The sequence below is a fragment of the Adelges cooleyi genome, unplaced genomic scaffold (genome assembly GCF_023614345.1).
Source record: "Adelges cooleyi isolate 19-005CV unplaced genomic scaffold, UGA_ACOO_1.1 ACOO_flye_CR_arks_rails_tigmint_CR_PRNA_41, whole genome shotgun sequence".
NCBI classification, from domain to species: Eukaryota; Metazoa; Arthropoda; class Insecta; order Hemiptera; family Adelgidae; genus Adelges; species Adelges cooleyi.
Window position 1 is genome coordinate 1,425,656 of NW_026096090.1, and position 27,076 is coordinate 1,452,731.

The 27,076-nt window shown below is 29.3% G+C and overlaps 4 protein-coding genes across 11 annotated transcripts; 2 read left to right on the forward strand and 2 right to left on the reverse strand.

Annotated features, from left to right (window-relative positions):
• Positions 1 to 837: 837 nt before the first annotated feature.
• LOC126841843 (BTB/POZ domain-containing protein KCTD3) lies at positions 838 to 10,300 on the reverse strand. Of its 2 annotated transcripts, none has more exons than XM_050578560.1 (13): positions 10,212 to 10,300; positions 9,367 to 9,471; positions 8,911 to 9,224; positions 8,590 to 8,734; positions 8,204 to 8,515; positions 7,894 to 8,090; positions 7,607 to 7,810; positions 7,418 to 7,534; positions 3,520 to 3,659; positions 3,262 to 3,448; positions 3,078 to 3,174; positions 2,123 to 2,301; positions 838 to 1,467 (listed from the first exon to the last, which is right to left on the reverse strand). In XM_050578560.1, the coding sequence occupies exons 2-13, from the start codon at positions 9,417 to 9,419 to the stop codon at positions 1,256 to 1,258; spliced, it is 2,157 nt and encodes a 718-aa protein (XP_050434517.1). In that variant the 5' UTR covers positions 9,420 to 9,471; positions 10,212 to 10,300; the 3' UTR covers positions 838 to 1,255. The 2 variants fall into 2 exon arrangements, with proteins under 2 accessions (XP_050434517.1, XP_050434516.1); XM_050578559.1 differs by having other exon boundaries at positions 10,009 to 10,261.
• On the forward strand, positions 4,879 to 7,228 carry LOC126841844 (capon-like protein). 4 transcript variants are annotated; one of them, XM_050578565.1, is made up of 3 exons: positions 4,879 to 4,992; positions 5,057 to 5,990; positions 6,219 to 7,228. In XM_050578565.1, the coding sequence occupies exons 1-3, from the start codon at positions 4,939 to 4,941 to the stop codon at positions 6,665 to 6,667; spliced, it is 1,437 nt and encodes a 478-aa protein (XP_050434522.1). In that variant the 5' UTR covers positions 4,879 to 4,938; the 3' UTR covers positions 6,668 to 7,228. The 4 variants fall into 4 exon arrangements, with proteins under 4 accessions (XP_050434522.1, XP_050434520.1, XP_050434521.1 ...); XM_050578563.1 differs by having other exon boundaries at positions 5,057 to 5,477; positions 5,649 to 7,228; XM_050578564.1 differs by having other exon boundaries at positions 5,057 to 5,227; positions 5,456 to 7,228.
• Positions 10,301 to 10,388: 88 nt separating the features above from the next.
• LOC126841847 (cyclin-dependent kinase 5) lies at positions 10,389 to 12,349 on the forward strand. Its single transcript, XM_050578574.1, has 7 exons — positions 10,389 to 10,553; positions 10,621 to 10,709; positions 10,771 to 10,964; positions 11,044 to 11,131; positions 11,546 to 11,717; positions 11,789 to 11,958; positions 12,024 to 12,349. Exons 1-7 carry the CDS (start codon positions 10,517 to 10,519, stop codon positions 12,144 to 12,146), a joined length of 873 nt encoding a protein of 290 aa, XP_050434531.1. The 5' UTR covers positions 10,389 to 10,516; the 3' UTR covers positions 12,147 to 12,349.
• Positions 12,350 to 13,212: 863 nt separating this feature from the next.
• LOC126841780 (N-acetyltransferase ESCO1) lies at positions 13,213 to 17,727 on the reverse strand. 4 transcript variants are annotated; one of them, XM_050578432.1, is made up of 11 exons: positions 17,593 to 17,693; positions 17,412 to 17,487; positions 16,775 to 17,253; positions 15,784 to 16,223; positions 15,476 to 15,726; positions 14,747 to 14,927; positions 14,516 to 14,665; positions 14,256 to 14,454; positions 14,007 to 14,174; positions 13,737 to 13,945; positions 13,213 to 13,668 (listed from the first exon to the last, which is right to left on the reverse strand). In XM_050578432.1, exons 3-11 carry the CDS (start codon positions 17,243 to 17,245, stop codon positions 13,539 to 13,541), a joined length of 2,199 nt encoding a protein of 732 aa, XP_050434389.1. In that variant the 5' UTR covers positions 17,246 to 17,253; positions 17,412 to 17,487; positions 17,593 to 17,693; the 3' UTR covers positions 13,213 to 13,538. The 4 variants fall into 4 exon arrangements, with proteins under 4 accessions (XP_050434389.1, XP_050434390.1, XP_050434388.1 ...); XM_050578433.1 differs by lacking the exon at positions 17,412 to 17,487 and having other exon boundaries at positions 17,593 to 17,727; XM_050578431.1 differs by lacking the exon at positions 17,412 to 17,487 and having other exon boundaries at positions 17,531 to 17,703.
• Between the last annotated feature and the right edge of the window lie 9,349 nt (positions 17,728 to 27,076).

Consider the following 27,076-nt stretch of genomic DNA (forward strand, 5'->3'; position numbering starts at 1 on the left):
TACATACATACATACAAGTGAAGCTAATATAAGCGTGTTAAAAATAGCAAAGGCTTTAATTAAAAACAAGAAAATCATAAATATTGCACTCATAATTTTTTATTTTGATAAAATATTTTAAATTGGTAAAAAAAAATATATAATATATTATGATACTAATAATTATTCGAGTAAAATAGTATTTTAAATACAATAATAAAAATAATAATAATTACCTTACAGTATAAAATAAATATTGATGATTTGTATTAACATACATTTCACCAACTTAATGACATTATTGTTGATCGTACTATATGAATCAATTAGGTAGTATAATAAACACAATTTACATAAAACAACGAAAGAACGTGTGCAGTGAACTAAGTGGCCGCATTTAAAGTTTTAAGTACAAGTATTTTATAACCTATACAAAAAAAATAATAATTAGCTCATCATTTTACATATCTTTAATTGTACATAAAAAATAATTGCGTTTTCCACAACAATAATCACCGTCATGTCTTTTTTTAATTATACATATTTTTATAATATTAGGTAAAATTGAACAGAAGCTCTTGTAGGCATTTTACAAATAATTTTCGTTTTTAAATTGATTCATTGTAAAAAAAAATTAATGACATCAAGTTTTAAAAAAAGTGTTCATAGTGCTAAAAATGCTAATGAAATATTTTACATTACAAAATGTCATTAAACATTTTAGTTATATTGAATATATCAAATTCTAAATAGAAGTAATTATATAAAGTAAAAACTATTAAATAAGCTGGATGGATTTTTATCCGAAAAGACTTGGAGTAAACTGCAAAATGGTAGTTTAACAAATATAATAATTCTCAATAATAATTTTTATAAAAGAACTTTTAATGAGTTTTATACATTAAAAAGGAAAGCCAATAAAATACGTTTATCGAATAACCATAAATACATTTTTGTTCATTAATGTGTAAAATTTCTAGGAGCAAATTCAGTTTAAAATTTAAACACTAATTAGTAACTATTTATAAAATTTAAGTCACAGCTTTAGTGTAATTATTATTACAAATCAAACTTTGTACGTAAGATTTAAATAATTTATTTCAACATAAATTTCAATTAATAAAAAAAAATGAATTTTTGCAGATTTTTAAATACAATAAAATAAATGTATACTTAAAACACTACTAAATTATTAAGTAAAGTATAAAATAATCAAAATATTAATTATTTACTCAATATCTTTTAAGTAGTTTTGTTGGTATTTTTTTGTTTTTAATCATAAAGATGTTGATGTTGAAGCATCTGTTTGTTGGGATTGGTTAAGAAACGCAACATTAGAAGCTTTAAGTCTGGCAGCATTTCCTCTAGATATTATTGTTCCTGGATATGGCGATATACTCGGTGTGGAACAATGACTGTTACTTAAATCACATTGATCCAGTAACCGCAATAGTTCTTCAGCTGTTGGACCTCCATTCGGAATCGGTTCTATAAATATAAGAAGTACATTTGTTTTTAAAAGATAAATATTGTATTAAAATCATTTATATTAGAAAAATCCAAATTTAATTTAATTTACTCCGTTATACATAATTAGATACTATATAAATGTGCAGACCCGAGCCGAGGGAAAATGTTTTAAATGTATACTTAACGCACTAGCATGTAACATACATGGCCAGGCCCTGTGAATTTGTATATTGACAAATACACTACAAAGAATTCTAAAGCTGCATAATTAGATGCAATTATTACACTTTATAATGGATTTTTCCTAGTTAAGAATAGCAAATATAATAAGAGCACAAAATGTATTATATACAAGTTAAATTGGAATAATTATGTGTCATTATTATATTATTTCAATTTATGAAATCTAAATATTATAATTAACGGTGTGTATCACAATCTAATTTTACACGTATTTTAACATGCAGTTATCAGTTCATCATGAATCATGATACACTTTGTATTTATATTCCTAGCCTTAACCCATAATGTCTTTTTATTAACAAGATATGTTATGTTAACATGTAAACGGTAACCCTCGAATAGAAAGCAGTCAACATTTAAAAATATGGTACAAAAGAAAAAAAACATTGGACATAATGTGTTAAACTGATGATTTAATAATGTTGCTTACGAAGTGACTTATTTGCCAGATCTAAAGCAGTTGTTAAATCCCACATTTGCAAAGTTCCGTTGCAATGTCCTGTAAGTATAAATCGTCTTGGTCGAGATCCCATACGACTAGAACCTTCACATTCATGAACACAAAAACACGTGATAATTGTGCAATCCACAGCTCGAATTATACAAACTCTGAAATATAAAATTAGTTAACTTCTTCAAACTATTAAACTTAAATCACAAAAAATATTTAACAATTTTTATACTGATGGTTACAAGCAGTGGTGTATTTACATCTGTGATCACCTCAATTTTTATAAATATATATTAATCTTCTCGTTAAACTAGGAGTTTTGGACGAAATGTCACAACAAAAATTATATTTCATAAATAATTTCATTATAATATTAGCTAAAGTACTATATTTTTATAATAAAAGTATAACAATCTAAATTTTAATAATTTTTTTTTTCAATTAACACACGTTTTTTTTAGAAAAATTTGTTTTTCCTTGATAATTAAACTTTTAGAAATCGATACAAAATATATTTTGTCCAATTAAAACTTAAAAACAAGAAACAATGTAGATAAACAAACTATTTTCTTTAAGAAATAGTTAACCGTTTTTGGTCTGACCATAAGGGCAAGATTTATAAAAAGGGGAATATTTTTTGTTGCATATCACTTCTAAGAAGAAAATTGTAAATATACCACTGATTACAATGCAAAAAGGACATTTAAAATGTATCAGCTATAACTATTAAAGTAGTTTTTAGTCACAATAAGAACACACATATAAACACATTTTTCTTGATAAAAAATAGTAAAAATTTTCATAAAAATAAAAAACCATTGCTATATCAATTTAGAAACACACAAAATATATACATTTTTGAAAACTAAGAACAATACTTCCAGCCCTTTTTGTTTTTTAACCATAATTACTTTAAATGATATATTATGCATACCTCTTTCCATTGGATGCTAACCGAACAAATAGCTCTGAAGTTTCTGGCATGACTTTTTGAACAAATACTTGTTCATCATCTTGTTCACCATATGGACCTAAAGTATAAAATTAAATGTATTATACACTATGAATTTTACTATTATTGAATTTCAATTAGTTTAATAAATAATTATATATCTTACCACAGTCGTTACCAGCACAATAGCTAATACATGGTTCAACTTCTTCCAGGGACAATATTTTAAATGAAGCAACTGGTGTAGAACCAGGTTGAGTAGAAATCATACCTCGGAATCGGGTAACACTCCATGTTCTTACATGGTTGTATTCACTACAAACAGATACAAGGAATTTTTCTGATAATGTTACCTAAAACAAAATGAATAATCATCATTATTAGTCAACACTACATTGAACACACTAGCAAAATAAAGATATACCTTAGTTACAGAACTTTGGTGTACGGTGAATGTTTGAAACAACTGAGGGCCATGTCCAACGGTTTCTGGATGTTGTACAATTACACGTACTGTACCAGAACTCGTACCATAAGCTATTTCTATCCAATTTCCACTTACACCTGCAATCATTGAATATAGTATTATTATATAATCAATTGGATTTATGGGTAGGACAAGATGGGATGTCAGTCGAAGTGTGATAATATTAATGGGCCGTGGCTATATAAAAATCATCGAAGAAAAGTGAGAAATTATTCAAGGCTTCTCTTAAACATAAACCTTAAGGGTGTCGTAAGAAGGGAAAAAAACAATTTTTTAATAGATAACCATCTATCGAAAAACTATTAAATTGATAGTTAGTAAGAGAGTGTCATCGCTTTCTATGAGGCAATCGATAGAGATAAATATTATTTACACCCTTTTACAGTATTACATACTATATATAAACCCATATTTCCGGTGGCAGTCAATAGATAACATAAATAACAAAGTTGATTAAGAAGCATAATAAATTTAATGCTTTCTAAAAGTGTATTTTGTTTAAAATTTTATATCATTGCATTTTGTTAGTAGACATATAAATAAACAATAATGTTTTTTTTAGTAAAAGATTTTTATAAAGCTAGTACCATTTTGAGCCTCAACTCCCCTTTCAAGCCAACATATTATTTTAAACAAAAATTATTGGAATGATCACACATTTCATTTCCTAAATTAATTTTAATCATGTCAAACTATATACAAATATATTATGTAATATGAGCTATATTTTGGCCTTGAATAAATGGACTATACAAATATATCGTTTTTAATTGAATGGCGTTATGTAGAAAGCAACCAACCCACAAAAATAAAAAATCGAGATTTTAGTTTAACTAGCGTAGTATACACGTACTGTGCCAGAACTCGTATAGTATACACTATACCACACTAGTTAAACTAAAACCTCGATTTTTTTTTTTTTTTTGGGTTGGTTGCTTTTTGCATAACACCATTCAATTATAACTATTAGTTACAACTAATCCATCCATCCATTAAACTAAGAGTTTAATGGATGCATGGATTTTAAACAATTAATAAACATAATGAACTGATTTGGTAGTTAAATATCATACATAAACATGAAATACAAATATTTATTTAAAACACCATAATCTACTAAAAAATTAGTAAACCAATTTTATTTTAAATTTAGATTGTGTAGTTGGGTTAGGTTACGTTACTTTTAAAACAAGCCATATTATAATCATGACAAGTGAAAAATTTACGTATGGAATTATATGTGTACACAAGTGTCACAAAACACAATGTTTATATAAATTGAATATTCCTCTAAAAATTCAAGTTAGCATACCACGTTTGCGTTAGTTTGTTGCTAGCAATTATTAAGTGCGACGTATGCAATCAATCATGCAATCAATTTTACTCTTTTTATTGTTCCTTTTTTTTCAAGTAAGTGTTCAACTAATAATGATATTATACTTTTTATTATAATTTGCATTATCATTGTTTATAGGTAATACGGTCGCAAAATTATGGAACACAACAATCTGTTAATGATCCATATAAAACTAATACTGGAATATTTAATTTTAATAACATTTTAAGAAATGGTTTAGCAACAGGAGTATCAACAGTAGAAACAGGTTCTAACATTTTGCAACAACCATTAAGAGCAGCAACCAACCTATTTCAATATGCTCCTGAAAGTGCAGCAAATATACAACCGGGACAATACAATGAGAATCCATACAACAGTTCCCCATATAATGAAAATTTAAATCCTATTCAACAAGGAATAAATACTGCGACATCCAATTTTAATAACATTATGGGAGCTGGTTTAACATCAGGAATAAATGCATTAGAAGCCGGAGCTAGTATTCTACAACTACCATTACAAGCAGCAACAAACCAATTTCAATATGCTCCTGAAGGTGCAGCAAATATACAACCGGGACAATATAATGAGAATCCATACAACAGTTCCCCATATAATGAAAATTTAAATCCTAATCAACAAGGAATGAATGCATTAAAAGCCGGAGCTAGTATTCAACAACTACCTTTATATGCAGCAACAAACCAATTTCAATATGCTCCTGAAGGTGCAGCAAATATACAACCGGGACAATATAATGAGAACCCATATAACAGTTCCCCATATAATGAACATTTAAATCCTAATCAACAAGGAATGAATGCATTAGAAGCCGGAGCTAGTATTCAACAACTACCATTACAAGCAGCAACAAACCAATTTCAATATGCTCCTGAAGGTGCAGCAAATATACAACCGGGACAATATAATGAGAACCCATATAACAGTTCCCCATATAATGAACATTTAAATCCTAATCAACAAGGAATGAATGCATTAGAAGCCGGAGCTAGTATTCAACAACTACCATTACATGCAGCAACAAACCAATTTCAATATGCTCCTAAAGGTGCAGCAAATCTACAACCGGGACGATATAATGAGAATCCATATAACAGTTCCCCATATAATGAAAATTTAAATCCTATTCAACAAGGAATAAATACTGCAACATCCAATTTTAATAACATTTTAAGAAATGGTTTAGCAACAGGAGTGTCAACAGTAGAAACAGGTTCTAACATTTTGCAACAACCATTAAGAGCAGCAACAAACCAATTTCAATATGCTCCTGAAGGTGCAGCAAATATACAACCGGGACAATATAATGAGAATCCATATTATAACAGTTCCCCATATAATGAAAATTTAAATCCTATTCAAAAAGGAATAAATACTGCAACATCCAATTTTAATAACATTATGGGAGCTGGTTTAACAACAGGAGTAACAGCTTTAGGAGGAGGAGCTGATATATTGGGTCAACAATTAAATGGAGCTACTAACTTAGTACAAAATATTCCTAAATTTACATCAAATGGTATTGATTTTCTACAAAATATTGGTCAAACCGGAACAGATATGACAAATAATGTCCTGAAATTATCAACTGCACCAATAGTAGCTAAACTTAACAAATTTGGTAATGTCCTAAATGGATTCTCAAGTTATTCAGATCCACAGAATCAAATAGATCAGTCTAATAATATTCAAGTACCAAGTATGAATTACGAACATAGATATTAAACAACTTTTTAATAATTACATATTATAAACTAAATAACATTATAATTCTATTAACTATAATAAATAAAAGGCAATTAATTTAACTTCTTCTTTTTTTTTGGTAAAATTTTATATACCAGTCATAATAAATATCTTTTTGTTTGTACTAATTTCATTTTAAAAATATTTATTATACATACAAACATTTTAAGTATCTTATATATATTTTATATTCAGAATAAGAACAGGTTTCGGTGGCCGACTTGTGCGCATGGGCATGGCTTTACTACGAGCAACGGACCTCGAACACTGCCGCCGGTGGGGCTACAGACGAAATGTAAAATGGGCGATGCCTGACTGCCGCCTGACGAAAACTCGTCGGCTGCCGAAGCCTGTTCTTATTCTGAATAGAGTATGGGTATGTATGAATATATTAAAGACACTAGAATTTTGAAAAATTCTTAATAAAATGTATTGTTATTATTTTTATCACAACTATTATTGTCAATAATTTTAATTGAAAGATAAGATTTGGAATTTTGTATAATTTATTAATAAATAAATACAATTGCTGACTTTTAATTACTTAATGGTGTGTAACGACTAGGAAGGCTTAACATTTGGTAAAATACAATTTAAGGTCAATAAAATATAGATTTAATATGAATACTCAGAAATTTCTATCATTAATTCTACATCTGATTTAGAGTTTAAAATATTAGATTTTTCTAGTTAATTTCCTGAAATAATATTTTTATAAATTGAACTTACTTGTTTTAGGAGTTAAGTATACTGAAATAGCTGTGATGGGGTCATTTGATGGATCTTTATAAAGTTCTGTTACTAAAAGGTCGTTGTCCTTCATACGCAATGGAAATTTTTGCATATCTAAAAATACATTATTTGCTATAGATTACACTTATTAAAGTTACAAATATATTTAAAAAAAATATTTTGTACCAATATAATAAATAGAACCATTATTACACCCAAGTAATAAAAATGAACCAGCCGTATCAAATGAAGCAATTGGTACAACATCTTGAGTTTGCCAATGTTGGGTCATCGCATGCCACACTCCAATTTTACCAGTAGGAGATAAAGCAACTAATTGACTACCAATAAAAAATAAATGTTCCACTCGGACATTTAAATTAAATGTACCTATAATTGATAATTATAAAATGATCATATGAATATTTAAAAATTACAAATGTATAAATCTAAGCTATATATATATATGGTACCAATATTTGTTCGAGATCCTTGTTCAGATACGCCCCAAAGGCGTACTTGATTTCCATAAGATATGGCGACCATAACTGAAGAACCATCAGAATTACCATTTTGACTGTTCATCTTGGCATTGATTGCAATTCGTTCTATACAATTATCTATATGTGGCGACAAGAAACCTTGTTGCCAACCACTTGAGTCTTTTAATCTGCAAATATAAGTACAATTTTAAAATGAATGAATTAAACACCATTTACATTATTTATTAATTATTAATTTCATTACTATTTCTTATAATACTTCTAATTATTATATTGTTACCTATAACAAACTATAAAATGAGCATAAGCCACAACTATCCAATTATGGTGAGCTTTGATAATTTGAACACGTAATGGATCTGCCCAGTTGGAACCTTGGTTGTAACCGAATACCAGGTTTAAAGCATCATTTCTAATATATTTATTGAGATCGGCAGATGAAGTCCTGGAATGATGATTTGGTACATGACTTCCTAAAGATGCAGCTCTGGAATGACCACTATTACCGTTACCACGTCCATTAATTACTGATCCACGACCATTTACAGTAACTCTTGATATATCCAAAGAAGAATTTCGAGAATGACATCGACTAGAAATATAAAACAATAATAAATATATTCTTTGAGTTTAACTTTAAAATTAAAAAAATTTAATCAATTTTACCTTTGGTAGCCATGAGTATGAGGAATTGATGATGGAGAATTAGGCGGTGGTACAGGTTCTGGAACTCGAACAATTGAACCTGGTCTTGTTTGATCATCTACTTTAGCAATACTGCAAGCCGTTTCCGATTCTTGAGTGGGAGGGTCTTAAAATGTCATACTTGTATTAAAATAAAATAAGAAACAATTTCTGTTACATAGCAATGGCAAACTTATATTTCTGTGTAACTAGAATTGAGTTTAAATTGAGTTTACAAAAAACTAAATGTAATAAAATATTGTTTTATAAAAAAAAACATATTTTATGAAAAATATTTCTCACTTGGTGCTGGTAACATGCTATAAAACAGAATATCTCCACATGACGACTGCTCTAAATCTTCACAAAGAATCAGTCGCTTAACTAAAGGTGTGATGCCATAAAATTCCGCTTCATGTCTCAATGTTCTGATATCGGTACCCGATAAATCAATATCGTGAGTTCTTAGATAGTTTAAAATGATTGCAAACACTTTTGGGTCACGATCTATGAATATTGCTCCAGTATCATCACGCAAACTGGATATTCGTCCACTTAATAATGCTGTAAAAAAAGAATCTGGCACCCACGTCAACGTTTGTCTAGATGTTGAGAACCTAAATATTAAAATATGTTTTATTCGTAATTATTATTGATAAATTCATGTTAAATATTCTAATTTTAACATTAATTATACAAAAAATAAACTAAGTATATAAATACATGAATAATTAACAAAATTTAAAATATTAAATTTACCTTGTACCACCAACATTAAGATGCATTATTTCACCATTGTGTGGAGGCAACATAGTTAGAAAATATCTGTTTATATTTTTATAAAAAAATAGTAATTATATATATCTGTAAAAAAAAAACATTTTGTTAGATAAACATGTATATGTTTGATAATTGTACTATATTTACTGCAACCATTTATTTAAAAATTAAGAAACTAATTATGTAATCTAAAAAAAAATAAGAGACCAAATAAATTATAAGTTGATTTGATTATAAATTGTTTAAACACATTTTTGGTCAAAATGTGTTTACTGTATAATTTGAAAAAGATTTTTTTTCTGGCAAAAATTTGGTAGGTAAAATAGTACATATTTTAGCCTATTGGAAAACAAAACAAAATTATTTTGTAGGTACTGAAATTAAATATAAAGGATACCTAAACTTTAAAATGATCACTTGTAAAATTGTTATTTTATATTTATATACAACATTTTTAATAGTTATCGAATTATAACTAAATACCGGTTAATTAGAACAAAATATTATTATTTATTAGTCTCCTCTGTACAAATTGGTAACAAATTAGTCTTACAAATGAGTAATATTATATAAATAATTTAAAATTATTAATATAATTAATATTATTGTATTAAATTGTACCTGATGATAGTTTTTATTATAATAAAATTACAATAACAGACGTGGATGAAATTGGTTAGGGATTGAAACAAATTGACTTAATTTGATAATGAACTTTACTATTCTTAAAACTAATTTAATACACAAAATAACTTCAATAGCATTACGCTTCTTCAGAAGTCATAACTATTTAACTAAATGATAAGTGATTACCATTTACCTACCTAAAGTTAAAAGGTTTGTATCCATTACTTATTAGCTAAAAATATGGTACGTAGGAATTTGAGACAATAGGCATATAATTTTTTTTTTTTGTAGAATTCGAGATAAGAAAATATTGATAAATGATAACGTGATGTCAACAACTTAGTCGACATAGCACCACAGAATAATCTGTGATACCAAGTAGATATATCGTATATTGTATACAATTAAATCGAGTCTCATTCCTAGTTGATACCATTTTTGAATTGATTTTTTATAAATTCTTAATAAATAATTCCACCTAATTACAAAAAATAAATTCAAAATGCAAAAGTACGAAAAATTAGACAAAATTGGAGAAGGTAAGCTAACATTTAAAAAGATGTGTATTTCGTTTAATGTATATTGTATAATTATTATTATCAACAGGGACATATGGTACAGTATTCAAAGCTAAAAATCGAGAAACACTCGAAATAGTGGCTTTAAAACGTGTAAGACTAGATGATGATGATGAGGTAATGCTTCAACTCGTTGAGTAATTTTAAATATGATATTTTTAAGTAAAATTATTTATAGGGAGTACCATCATCAGCACTTAGAGAAATTTGCCTGCTAAAAGAGTTGAAACATAAAAATATTGTCCGTCTTTATGATGTTCTTCATAGCGATAAAAAGTTAGTGCTGGTTTTTGAACACTGCGATCAAGATTTAAAAAAGTACTTTGATAGTTTAAATGGAGATATAGATCCTAATGTCGTCAAATCATTTATGTAAGACATTTATTTTTTGTATTATTACAAATTATAAGTGTACATTTTATTAATTTTTTAATAATGTCGTAAATGGTAGGTTCCAGTTATTAAGAGGATTAGCGTTTTGCCACAGCCACAACGTCTTACATCGGGATCTAAAACCTCAAAATTTACTTATAAACAAGGTAAAAATTTTCACAATATTTAAATCGTATGTAACAATTTATTATTGAGTATGTTCTATAGATATTTTTGAACCAGTCCTTGAAGTTAATTATAAATACATTTTTACTACCTGAATCACTAACTTCTGAGAAGGAACAGGTTCACTTTTTCTAATTGTTTATGAAAGACAAAAAACTAAGTATTGACATGACCCTTGTTTGTTGTAAACTGTAATTTCCGAATGCTCTATTTAATGTTTCGACAGTCTTATTTTACTCCTTTCTGCAATTAGCGATTTACCTTTACAAATTTTAGTTTCCAAACTAAAACGCGGTACCAATAAAAACTCAATATTATCTGTTTCATCTCGGCTTAAATATGTATATCAATGTACATATTTATGGAAATTGATAACAAAATGTGTTATATTATAGAATGGAGAATTAAAATTAGCAGATTTTGGTTTAGCGAGAGCATTTGGAATACCAGTTAAATGTTATTCTGCTGAAGTAGTTACTTTATGGTATAGACCGCCAGATGTCTTATTTGGTGCTAAACTGTATACAACTTCTATAGACATGTGGTCTGCTGGATGCATTTTTGCAGGTAATTATATTTGTATTTCACTTAAATCATTTTGATAAATTTACTTAAATATATTTAAATGAATTATCTAGAATTGGCCAATGCTGGTCGCCCATTGTTCCCCGGTTCAGATGTGGACGATCAACTCAAAAGGATATTTAAACTTTTAGGAACGCCTACAGAAGAAACATGGCCCAATATGACTACTCTTCCAGATTATAAACCAATGCCAATGTATCAGCCAAACATGACTCTTGGACAAGTAGATACATTTTTTTATTAAATTATTAAGCACTAAAATTTAAAACAATTATTTTGTATCATTAGATAGTACCAAAATCAACAGCCAAAATGCGAGACCTTTTACAAAGACTTCTGGTTTGTAATCCATCCCATAGAATATCATCGGAACAAGCAATGAGCCATATATACTTTGCAGATATTAAATAGTTATAAATAAATAGGTTTAATTTCAAAATCTTTAGTCATATTTAAGAAAAACTACAAAAAAAAAATATGATTAATAGTAAATATCTTATTTTTACTATTAAAATATTTAAAATTATTTGTTGTTAAAAATTGTTGTACTAAAAATCCATAGTACATTTTCTTTTATGGTATTAACGATTCCAAGAAAAACAAAAATTTTAATTTCCAATTGGTAAAAAAAAAAAAAAAAGACATGATGTTTTACTTTTCTCTATCGTTCCACTATCTATTATAACTACTATATGTCTCTAAGAAAATCCTTTATTTAGATACAAATTATTTTTATTGGTTTCCAGACTAATTAAAATTATTTTAACACATAAATTATCTATTCATAGTGTTTTTGTCATATGTCATTTATGAAATTCTAGTCTTCATTCTCTAACTTTACTTGTAATATATAAGCTTTTTAATACATTATATAATATTAAGTTTAAATTGACCTTATTGTAAAATACTAATTTATATACTTATATTTATTTTGTGCCTGTGTGTATATGTTCCTTAATAGATCTCCGTTTTATTAAAACATTTTTTTTCTTGTGATCTTGAAAATATTTCTTTAACAATTTTTGGATGCTGGTACGACGTACACTGTGCTTGAAACTGGAAGTTGGTGGAACACATAAAAAGATTAAAAAACTTTGCAAACATATAAAACATAAAGAAGATTATATGCAAATAATGGAGAGGTATAAAAAATAAAATCTCATTAATTATATAAAATATTAAAAATAAAATCGCTTTATTATAAAAAAGAAATAAATAATAAACAAATAAATACCTTCGTGTTTTTTCTATTACATATTATTAAATTATTAAATAAAATAGAAAAACACATGAATATTAGACATTTTTCAAAACATAAATATTATATTTAGAAAGATAATCATGAGTTACACAAATACAAAAACACACAATTTAAAAGTAAGTTATAACACAATTTTTTTTTTTTTTTTAATGTCAACTAACAGAAAAATATTAAACCAAACAAATATATTTTTGTCCATAATTAGTTTTAGAGTCTATACTAGGTGCTTATAATTGACATTTTAATGAAACTAGTCTTATTATTAACTTTACTTTTAATTTGTACATTAATTGTTTTTACATTAAAAAGTTAACTGATGCAGAAAAAAAATAAATGTGCGTTAGAAACAAAGCAACAAAATGTTAAATCTAATTAAGTTTCTAGAGAGCCTTAACACTTAAAACTTGGTCAAAAAAAGGAAATTAATATTTAAATGAAGATCTAATTTATAAAACTTAAGATAATTGTTATATAAATATAGCCAAAAATAAAGCTATGCTGTTTAATTTAATTTAATTTAAAAAATAGAATTTCACTCAAAGTTACCAGCCTGTATATACATTGTAATCAATTCTATTGGTATATTTTTTAATGAATTGTTTACCAGCACGTGTAGGTACTGTAAATGCAATTTCATCCACTGACAATATATGGCCATATGTATAGTTCTTCCTAGAATTTAAAATATAAACTATAATACATCTGAAAATCAAGTAAATTTTAATTTTAACAGGCATTACCTAAAACTGTCTAAAAGTTTGGACGCAATTCCATTTTGGCGACAATCCCACTTTGTCCATACACGATTAACTCCTACTTTAGCAGGATATGACTCTTCAGTAACTATTACCATATCTTCAGTTTCAGTCTCTAAATTACGGTAGGCTTGAGAAATCAGCTCCACCACTAAACAGCCAACCACTTGTTTATTCCTTATATAGAGATATACCTGAAATAATATTTCTGGTTAAAAAATATAAAAAAAATTTTAATTTATAAGACTGGTATACTTTTTTTGTAATTGGCAAAACAGTATTTTGTGAATTAAACCCGAGTTCTTGATCGACAAATGAAACTACCTCCAAGGCTTTAGCACACAACATTTTTGAATCTGAACCAGATATTACAATTATTCGTTCATCATCATCTTGATATACCACTTTTTCATTCTTAAAGCCCTAAAATATATTTATAAGATAAATATAAAGATAAGAGATCTTGGATCGCAATAAAATATAAGCGTAAATTAAATTTCATACATTGTACTTGAAAATGTTTTTAGCGGCATGATATTTATCATGTTCAGATTCATCTTCAGGTTCTCCTCTTGAGTAATAAAGTCCACACTCTTTGCATAAAAAGCCACCAAATTTCTTTTGACCAGCATCGATTTGGTATTGAGCTGCATCGACAATTCGTTTTACTCTACGAACAGTTGATTTCCCACTGGTAGGCAAACTGGCCAATAATTTAAATTAATAAAATGAAAAAAATTCCTAAATAAAAAGTGTGTACTCACCTAGTGTAACGATTGGGTGAAGGTGTTTTAGTTGTAAAAATAGAAAATAATTTTGTTTGAGGCGATATATTTTCATTAACAATGCTGTTATTAATATTGCTTTGTGATTCATTCATAGACTCATCCTCAGTTTTAATTAAGTTTGAAATACTAAATAATACATTGAATACAAATATTTGTATGCTACTTGACTGACATTTTTTAGTTACTTAATAACTTGATTCCACTTACTCTTTTAGTTTAATTGTCGATGGAGTGTACTTTGAAAATGGGTTTTCTTGTACTTCTTGACTTTCGTCAAAACTGTAAGCATCTTTTATTAAATCAGGCATTTCACATTTTAGAACATGATTTTGAGTTTCTTCATCAGTTTTTATACGTTTATTACTTGTTTTAAAACATTCACTTGCATCTATAAATATAAATGAGTAATAAAATAACATTTTAAGTTAAAAAGTAGTTCACACTAGATAGATTAAAAAAACATAAAATTATGAATATTAATTAAAATTTAAAATAGTGTAGGCTGGAAACCCCATTTTTAGTCACCCTTAATAAATTTTACAAATATTGTTCTACTGACAATCATCAAATAGATCAGAAAATAAAGTTACAAGGAAAGAAACAAAGTGTAAAAATACCTATTACTGTATTAAATTGTTAAGTTGTTACACGTAATATAAACTGAAAAGTTAAATTTTAAAATTTTGAATTCCCAATCTACGGTGTTATCTTTTTTTAGTAAGTAACTCAATAAAATTATTGCTCTATGTATTACCAAATGATAAATTATACTAATTACAGATACAACAAAATCATGTGTCCATAGCAGGGAATCTAGCCATAAGCAGGGTCTCCACCCTATGTTATTATTGTTTTTTGAACATAAAAAATAATCGTTTGTATAAAACTTTTAGGCTGTACAGAATATACAAGCAATTTAATTTAGAATTATTTTACCATATTCTTCAGGTTCCCTTTTCAAAGAATTTAATGTTAGACCAGGATATCGAATAGCTGTTGGCTGACTGTCTTCTTCTTCGTCGTCCAATAACTCTATCAGGTCAGATACTTCTTGACCAATTTGCTCTATAGCATCATCATCAAGTATATCTACTTTATCAAAGTCTGGCTGCTCGTTTTTAATAATAGTACTCATTTTATTTTCATCTCCCCAGTTAACAACTTTGTAATTAAAGCTGTTTTCTTTTCTAAAAACACAAACAGTTTTAATACAATATTCTGAGGAAATATTTAAAAAAACTAACCTAGAGGGTGTATCACTTTGAATCACAGTAGATTTGAAAAATTTTCGGCTTTCAGGTTGCTCAATGGTCATGCGCTCAGGTTTTTCAGATTTCATACATTCAGCCCAAACATCTTTTTTTAATGAACTAGGCTTTGGAAACTCAAAATTTTTTTTCTTTAACTCAATATCACTCTCTTCTTCTGTATTTACTTTTTCTTCCTTTACTTCAGTTTTGATGAAAAGCTTTTTTGGAATAGTTTTTTTTTTAAATGGTAGCATAATCCCTGGAAATAAATCAGTTTTTGGAGCGGTACAAGATTTCTTTGATTTACGTTCATGGCTCGATGATCTGGGTCTTTTTTTACTCGTAGATTTACTGTCATTGAATAACTTTGCTTTAACTTTTGGATTGCTATGTAATCTGTTAAATCTTTTGAGACGCAAATCTTCCAATGATATCTATAAATATTATACACAATAATCAATTAAGTTACATTAATAATTACAGTGAAACGAGCAGTAGTCTATTATAAATGATATAATGATACAACAAAACCAGTTTATATATAGTCAATATTGGGTCAACAATTTTAATTAAACACATATGTAACAAGTATTAAAAAAAATGTTTTGTTTAATATGATAAACAGAAAAAATAAAATGGATCTCGTATATGTCCAGATATATATATATATATATATATGTAATATATATATCCAGATTTAAAAACTAATTTTGAGATGGATTTTTTATAAGAATACTAGGTGTGTACTGAGGTGTATATAAGTGATATTTTAATAATAATATAATAATAATAAGAGTAATTCATTAAAAAAAAAATATATATATATATATAATTATCCTTTCAATATTTTTTAAATGAATTACTCTTATTATTATATTATTATTAAAATATAACTTATATACAACTCAGTACACACCTAGTATTCTTATAAACAATCCATCTAAAAATTAGTTTTTAAATCTGGAATTAAAAATATTGGTCTCACCTGGTTACCACCGTAAAATGATGTAGTTCTAACGCCTATATCAATCTTAAAGCTGTTAATTTTACTTAGACTAAACCCTTTTTTTGATGGGGTTTTAGCCTCTTTATTAGTTTCCGATTCAAACGGCGTTTTGTTCATTTGTTTGAAACATCTAGAATGTGGAGTTTCTTCAATAATCATTGTGGCTGAATCTAGACTACCCGTTTTTGGATCGGACATTAGTCTTTCAAATTTGTCACTCATAGTTGGACTTAGTTCAGTAATGGGTGTGTGATTCATATTTATAGGGCTTTCGGGTGATGCGAGTCCAGTATCATACGCTTCGGGAGAGGACTGTAACGGAGCAATATCATGACTGTCTTCATCCCAATTATCAACCGGAAATAGTTCTCGTTTACGGTTTGATAAAAATGGAGATGGTGCATTATTCCGTAAGCGAAGTGATTTACGTGGTGTTGTGTAAGTTGTCATTTTCTAATCTGAAAGATACAATACAATTAGAAATCCATGGCTATTATATAATTACACCCAATGCCTTGATATACAAATTTAATACACAAACTGTTTAGGGCAGTTGTTAAAATAATTATTTTAAAAAAATGTATTGAGTAAAAGAAATGTATCAATTTGGCATTACCATCAATACTAATATTATTAGCCTAAGCACTCCAACGAAAAAGATATTACAATACGCCAATTCCGTTAAAAAAAGTCTAAAAGTAAATCCACACAATTAAATGAATGCGGAGCGCTCACCATTTAAGAATAATCATCAGATACAAAACACGGAAGTCACTATATAACAGACACAAACTCACTTCAAAAAGGCAATGTTGTAAGCAAGCCGCAAAAGCCAGTTGCCAGTAGGCAAATTGCGTTTGCGATTCACAGCTCTAGCGAATGTAGCATGATGCGTGTGTACTTTGTATTATTTGGAGGGAAAGCCGCTAAAATCAATGAAGCCATTTCAAGGGATTTCCGTTCGCCGCATGGAGCTCATAATTTGATTCGCCGTTACGTTATCACATCGATTTGAAATTTTAACCGTGATTGTGAATCGTGATAACATAATCACATTAAAGCATTAACAATGATAATGATAATAATGATTGAATGTCAAGCGACAAGCTGAAGTCTGAACTAAAATCAACTGCATGGCGCATAGACAAATATGCATAATTTAGAATAGCTGTGTATAATAATAATAATATTGTTTACTTAAGTAGTTGTGATAACTAAATATTGGAGATATTTCGTAGATACTTTAAAATTCTGTGCCATGTAGTACATGTTTATTGAATTCTTGTCGGAGTCATAAAATTATTACGCAGTCGTAATTTTAAGTGTAAGACTAGTTATTGCCTAAACCGTTCTACTTTTTTTGCAGTGGACACTTAGCTTTAAAATTTTGAAAACGTATAGAAGTCAACATTATAATATATGATATTATATCATCGGGTTTTTGTTGGAAACTAACAGCTTCATTTTTATTACTTGTTTTAAATTTATTTTTTTCTGTTTACTACAAATAATAAAAACTTATTTAATTAAAGTATCACAAAGAAGATTACGTACGTCCTTCGTACAACATTGTTTTTTAAGGCGATGGCCGATAACCACTATAACGGTATACAGTGTACACTGTACACAAGCAAAATATGATTGTCCATAGTTAACCAGAAATGTCAAAGAAAAATGATGAAAAACTTTAGAAACCGAGGCCATAATATTCTAAAAACAAATAATTACCCACAAAAACTCCTCATTACTGTATTAAAAGTATGTTTTATTTTTTAATTCAGAATTTGCCTATACCAAACCCCTTAATAAATCGAAACATTAGGCAGGTGGCGCGTCTCAATATGAAAATCTAAAATATATTGTTAATCATCCGTAAGTTGTAACATATATGAGCTTAATAACAGCGTATCGTACTTTTTAATATAATGGAAATTCTGCTTGGATTAACATATGCTGCCTCTTAATTCCTATAAAGTTTTTAATTTGATATTGTGTAAATAAATTCATAAATTTAGGTAAATTATTATTTAGGCCGATGATTTAAGTAGTCGAAGCTTTTATAAATAAATGTTTTAAACATTTTATTTTTTATAATCGACCAAATTTAGTTTAGATAATATTGTTTCACACCTACAAAACCGGTGGGAATAAATATCCTGTACTTGCAATATTGTAATTATTTAATTACACAATTTTATAACTGTTATTAATTTATGCCACAGAAATCGGAATATAATATTTTATTAATATATCTTACATAAATCTAAAATTAGTTAATACATTTTAAAACAATATATCTTATTACCTTAATAAAGCCTAATAAGTTATTTACTTATAATCCTAATAAGAATACATTTTCAAGTATATATATTATATATATATATAATTATTTAAATTTTAAATTTATTAATCAACCAATACAAAGCGGTCAGTTGGCGTAAACGTGTTTGTTTGCCAGTCAATCTAATGTTATAAATGGTATTTGATAAAATTAATAAAACTCTAAAAACTGTTCAAGTGTTTTAGTGAAAAAACATGTTTTTTTGTTTTAATTGGGCTATCATATTCACACACACACACACACACGCGTATGCATACACAAATACACACTGCTTACTTTCATAGACAGTTTATAAAGACCAACGACCCTCAGCACTACAAATAGACTCGTGTGTCTCGGCAGTCGGCTTCGCAGACTTATTAATTTTAACCGACAGATATCTTCTTGGTACACGAACTAGTGTTCCAGTCTTTCGGTCTGACATCCTCCGCCTGCTATCCTCAGCTCACCGCCAAAGCTGCACAGTTGTCTTATTTTTTCATGCATAATATTAAAATTTGTTGTCAAAAGTTGTTTAGTCAATTTATTAAATGCGCAACACCATTACTATACGAGTAAAACATTTGTATGCGTTCTCTGGCGAAATGAGACACGAAAAAATATCTTTGTGTGTATTTAGTATTTAAAAACGTGGGATATTTATATATATATTTGTGTACGATAATTGTATGTATAGATTAAGACAGCGTATCTGTTCTATATTTTTTTTTTATCGTGTAAAACATTTACATTTTGGACTACATTTTCTAAGAATATATTTTTTTTTTAGAATTAGGTAACCTAAATGTTTATTTTTTTTTATTGTAGTAGGGATGTATTCATGTATGAAGTCTGGTAAATCATACAAAATAATAAACTTATGCTGTTCAGTCTACAGTGAAACAATAGTGTACAATTCATTTTTTTAAAAACCGATACTCATCCGCCGAGTCATCCGTCACGAAAACAAATTCGTCAAGAAACCATTTCATGCTGACAGCGTTGGGCATTCAAATTTCAAGGTCTATGCTACATGTTGGTGTCTTAAAAGAAAAATTGTTTGCTATTTATGACATTATTAACGAATGACAGTGGCCTATTAAAATTTAATAGATAACTTATAAATATGTATCACTGTGCTGTAGCACTTGTATAAATCAATAATAATAATATTAATAATATGGTGATTTTTAAGAGAAATGTGTGAAGGATGGAAAAATTATTGCTTTTAAATTTTATTTACAATACTTAGTTAACTGTAGGAAATTAAAATGATAAAATTTGCAATATCATATTTATCAGTTTTTATTTTTTAAATAATTTACATACATAATACCCTATACATTTCAATTAGCTAAATTTATAATTTAATTTCTGAATACCGACCATTATGTTACTATCTTTATGGACTAGTAAAATAAACATTAAAGTAATTTCTACATCGAGTGTTAGCCTAATGATTTTATTTACCAAATTCTTAGATATAAGTGATCTATAACTTTAGTTAATATTTAATTTTATTACGACTCATTTTGTGAAAAAACATTTTTTTTTACATTATACACAGTAATCTTTTAATTTTTAAGGAATATGCGTACGTCATTAAATTATCATAAATGACATAATATAGGTACCTATAATACAGGTACCTAATATTATAATAATACATATTTGACATGCTATGCTAACGAACATGCTGTATAAAAAAACAGTTTTTGCTCAATAATAATTACCATACGACGTAATCGGTTAGGTTAGGTTAGGTAATAACACAAATTATTAGAGTATAGACACTATATTTTAATAATATTATTATATTGTATTGTTCACTGTTTGTTAATACATAATTATTGTCAATACTCGATTTACATCCGAAGTAGGTAGGTAGTAAAATATGTAAATGCATTAAATATATATTATTCGTGGTTTAAGAAAAGAGGTATTTAAGTAATACAAAATAATTAGATACTAAATTAATAATTATTTATACAAGTAAAAAAAAGCATTCAAGGTCTTTACTCTAATTTGAATTAAAAAATATTACCATAACTCGTGGTAACAAACATGATAAAAGAAAATTAAGTAAATAATAATTTTAGAAGAGACAATATAACTCTAAAAACCCTTTAAGCTGTGTGTTTTTCATTCGCTCTTGGAGACGTTACAGTAATAACCAATTTGTAAATGAACCTCATATTTTATTTATGAAGATCCTTTCAAAGAAGAAATAACTTTTTAATTTGCGTTTTAAGGTCATTTCAGAGCTCTGATCGAAGAGCGGTTTGGCGCCGGCATAGTCGCCGACAAACCTAACGTGGTTGTATCAACGTCCGTTTTTTATTTTTTAAGACATTTTTTTTTTATCATTTAACAACCCAAGTGCAACAGTCGGAGAAAAACAATAAAATAATATATACAACATATTTAACGAAATGAATAGGGCACAATAACATGTGCCTATGGTTTATTATTGTACCTATAGGTAGAGATTCTACCTACGTTCTTCTATATAGATATTAAATAATATAATCATATTACATGTATGCAACGGACTTCTGTTGGCCGTCTGGCGCCGGCGCCACACGATACGCCGTTCAAGTACGTATATACTATAATATTATATATATATATACATACACATTATCTATATACCTAAGTATAACAATATTGTTATACCCGTCATACACAACCTATATAATGTGCATGCGCGCGCGATGATACGCTGCTGGTACATCTTTCAACTTCTTACTTACGTACGGACACATTATATGAACACAATATGAGTTGTGGACTATCGCGGACAAGCGCGGCGTCGGTTAATGGTTATTAATTAAATAGTAAATGTGGTGAAATATAATAATAAAAAATAAAAATAAAAACGGTCGAGAAAAGATAATAATGCGACGCGCGATTGTATGTGTAAATGAAATAATAAAAGAAAACAATAAATGATAAATAGGCGTGCGTCTCGAATAATCGAGAGCCTCGTCGATCGAATTGCCCGATAATGCCGACCAGAGCGAATAATAAAAATAAAAACGACAGAGCAACGGCGACGTCTGTTCGTCGTTGTCTATAAAAATAGTGGCAATAGTAATAATAATAATAATAATAATAATAATAATATATGATGATGATGATGATGATGACGGCTCGTTCTGCGGTAGACGGATTAACACGACGACGTATAGGGTTGGCTCCGGCGTTCTTGGAGTCCACCATCGTTTACCGCCGCGCCGTGCCAGCCGTAATTGTGCGTGTTTGCCGCAGCCCGTAGCGGTCGGCGACAGCGTGACGGGAACGTTAAGATTATGAAAGCGAAGGTAAATAATTAGTAAGGGAATACACTTACTGGGTCGGCGGCGTTGGAAATCTGATTTTTTTCTGACTGGCAGCAGACTGGCGTGTGCCGGCGGATCTCGCCGCGCCGTCCGATAATTGACTCTAGATCACAAGGTGTGTACATAGTGTATACACAGTATACTACAGTATTTATGTTATACTTGTATTTGTATGTTATAAATTATATGGGTACGGAGAGACGGGTCGCGAATCAGGGACCCTGTCTAAAAGGTTTTACGTCGCCGTCGTACCGACGAGGAAGACAAATAATTACAAATGCATGTATTCGTTAAAACGTTAACGTTTTCGGGGGATGGCAAAATCCACTTTACACTAATAATACTACTATTATTGTAATGGTGGATTGCCGTACAAGTGTAAATTGTTACTGCAGCAGCCGCTCGTTTATAAAAACGTTAAGAGGACGTTATACCCCTTATTTATTAAGAAGTTAGGTATAGACAATTGTTTTCAAAATGTTAATTTAAACGTTAAACTGTGATTTTTAATTATTAGTTCATCAATTACTACTCTTATTTAGTGGTTAAAAAAAACATCTTCACATAGCTTAACACAGAATGCGTTTTACTAGGTCCAAAGTGGTTTTAGAGAAAAAAATACCTATCATTAAATCGAAAGTCAACAACAATTCGGAGACAATGTCATATTCGATTTCAATATTAATATCATAAAAAATATTATAGTTTTTTAAAAAAATTTGATTTTAAATGTTAAATATTAGGTTTGCCAAAAAAAGGATATGACATTGTCTTCAAAATCGTGTCATTTTCGTTTTCGTTTAATTATTTTTGCTCTAAAGTCATCACGGAGTGAGTAAAACGCATTCGACGTAGGTTCTGTTTTAACGGTAGAAAAGTGGGTGCATAACGCCCTCTTGAACTCTATAGTAATCTTAAGGCACACCGTATAGGCAAATTACTCACGGATATCACATAGACAAACAATAGCAATTATTTAACTGCGGAAAATGTGAAAAGCGTTCAACTGTCATGTAACCGCAGTCAGTAATCGCACGCCACGCTTAGGCGTACCTAGATGAAGCTGGCTGGGAAAATTCAGACCCAATAAAACCTTATAAAGCTCCTCTGAATTTCGGTAAAAATTAAAAACGTTAATTCGGTGTGAGGGAGCTTAAAAAGATTTGAACTTCCCTAGATGAGAGCCAGGGAAGCTCAACGCTTTATTAGTTTGTTTATTAGACAAACTAATGCAATGCCATAGGTGGAGATTAGGGGGAGGGGCTTAGCCCCACCAACATATTATATAAACTAGTGGTTTTATCTTTTAGCATTAAAAAAAAAATGATTTTTTTTTTTTTTAATCGCTATTTTATAAAAATATTTCACAACATGGTACAATCAGAAATAAGATTAAAAATTGTTTTTCAAATACCATAACGACCATAATACCTTTTCTAAAAATTTTAATTAATACACTTTATAATATTTAACGGTTGTTTTAATTCATTCATCAATTTGTTATGTTATATTGAAATATTTTATAGCTTAACTTTTTGTTAGGAGTGTAAGGGCGAAGCCCCCACGGGTCTTTTTGCTACACCTAAAATTGAAAAATTTAAGTCCCCCTCCCCCAATATTAGATAGGATCTCTGCCTATGTGCAATACTTAACAAAAATCGTCACTCATAGCGAAAAATATAATGCAATATAAAATCAATGATATTATACTCTGTTCTTATTCTGAACAGAGTATAGTAATACATTAATTCAATTTTAAACAATAAAAATAAGAAATAATTATAATTTAATTTTCTTTATTGTTATTTTTTATAATACCTACCCAATATATTGAGTGTTAATCAATTGAAGTAGGTTTTCGTTTTTATTTTATACTTACGTTAATTAATTATTAAATTTTAACTTCCGGACTACACAATATTAATCCTATAGATAATTATTTTTTTCATAACATGCAAAAAACACCCATTAATTAAAAAAAAAATCAAATGTCTTGCATTCGACTCTCTTGTGTGCTGGTAATAAGTAATAACACATTGTCATTCTAAATGTTTTTAATGAATTCAAAGAAGACAGAAAATACACAAATAATGCATTCTAAACGCCATTTTTTGTTTAGTCTGTCTGAAGTTTGATACTGTAAGACGGATGAGGTGGTTAAAAAAAAACTCAGTAAATGTGTCACTTGTCATATTCCAAAAATACCGACGTTAAAAAAGTTTATTAATTTATTTAAACATTTTACTGTTTTTAACACACAAATTGTAATTGGTATGTTAAAAAAAAATTGGCGACCTCGTGGGCAGTATAGTACTTACAATAAATGCAGAATTTTATCAGTTGGTACCAAAGGAAATACTAAGATTTAGTAACTCTAATATATACTAATATATAATCCAACTGTACAATACAATAATATACGTACACGGTACATTAAACGTTGAATACGATACAGTCTATATTACTATATTAGAACATTTAAATATGATATTCATATTTTGATGTCCAGCCAAATTTGACCTTGATTATCGTTTCAACGCTATTGAGATGTGAGCCTACAGGCGGATGCTGAGAATCTCTTGGATGGAAAAGAGGACCAACTTCTCAATTCTGGTCATGCTAAATGTGGAAACAAGACTGGCAGTGGTGTGTAAGCAGAGGATCTCACTTCATAAGAAGGGATGGATCGAGTCTGGAGAAGCTGATAATCGAAGGAAAAATAGTAGGTAAAGGAGCCGTGGGAGAACACCAATGCGTTGGATAGCCCAGATCAAGACCATCTCTGATAATCACCTGGAAGAGGACGTTCGATCGGCAGAAAACAGAGAGCTTTGGAAAGAGATTGTTGCCAACGTCAACGAGGGGTCACCAAACTTCCGTTTTTGGAAGATGGACTTAATAATTTGAAATATACACTCGAGTTGTGTTATTAGCTTAATCGAGCAGAATAAAAACATTTCTACATTTATATGGAAATCGATTGAACCCGTTTAAACCAACATGCCGAAATGTTAAGTGGAATTATTAATTTTTTGAATGACGTTTCCGTCAACGTCAAAGACCCGGAAAGTGTGTGATTGGACTACAATCGTAACCGATTAAACTTGTAGCGTTATTTAATATTATGTACATTGCTTGATATAATCGGTAACGACGGGGCAATGCTTGCTATTTTTATCGTAACGTTTTTAGAGTGTCTTCACTTTTTACATGATATAAGTCGGAGACAAATAAACGACCTGAAAATAATAGCGTAATTCTTTTAAATTATTGAAAAGTTGAGAATAATCGATAACTGTAGGCTATAATATGAGTATCGTAACATTGATATTCTACGTTGTATATATTTTAGACTAACCAATAATAATTTAGAAGACTTCAAGAAACTTTTTAATCTGAATTTTTTCGAGGAGGGGCATTGCTTTAAAACAGCCCTGTAACGTCTATGACCAAAAAAAAAAAAAAAAGGACATAATTGGGAACCTGCAGTACCAAGTCGGCCGGGGATATGAGTTGGTTGACTTTGTACAAGTAAATATAATTGAAATTAAAACCAAAACACGTTGGCGTTGTGACGTTTCTACGAATCCGAAATCTGTCGTTGGCGGAAGCCGACGACGAAGGTTTTCAACGTATAGCGTACATACTATTATGTGCAACCGACACACTAGATATATAGGGTGTATCCCAACGATCTGACGAAACTGTATATGTTTATGTATATATTGTATATGTGCGCGTGTAAGATTCTGCGTTTCTTCGAGCCCGCGACGTCAACCGCGTCCGCATATTTTTCAACGCGTTTATGTGTACGCACGAAACGCCATCGTCGTCACCATTGTGAATTGTCGACCAGTTTTTTTTATTTTTTTTTTTATAAATACATTCACAGTGTACACACGACGCATACACGGTCCGTGCGGTAGAAAATAGTCGCACCGGTGCTACATACGATTATATCATAAAAATCCGATGCATGCGATTTCACGTTGACGTGGTATATATAATATAATATATTATTATTTTCACACCGTACGGGTGTGTGTGCAAGTGTGTTTAAATATCATCGTCGCCATCGCCGGCGCACGGAATCCCTATCGCCTAGGGACAAACACACGCTGGCCGCCGGGCTAATCCCGCGCCGTACGGTTCGGTCACGTTCTCCGGCCGCCGTGTGTCGCCGGGACGCGAACAGGCGCGTCCCGGGCTGCTGAGGCGGCGGCCTGCGTGTATTCAGCCTGTTCCTTTTACTTTTGATCTTCCAACCGTCTGTAATGGTCGTATTTTGTTATTATAATAATATTGTATGTATACAAAACGCGCGCCATGGCGCTAACGAACGTCTTTGGTCGCGTAGTCTTCGCAGACGGTTCAATAGCCCCCGGCCTACGCTTTGACTGTTAACGATCGAATTTCGAACCGAAACAATGAAAACATTCATTCCCCTTCTCGATTGTAACGCATAATAATAATAGTATATCGAAAGTCATCACTTTAAACGGACGTGGCAGACCTGCGGCACCGTCAAATAGGATTCGCATCAATCTGATGGCAATTAAACCACATACGATTCCAAAATCAATTAGTGAAATCGAGGCAGGATTCGAAAATATCGAAGTT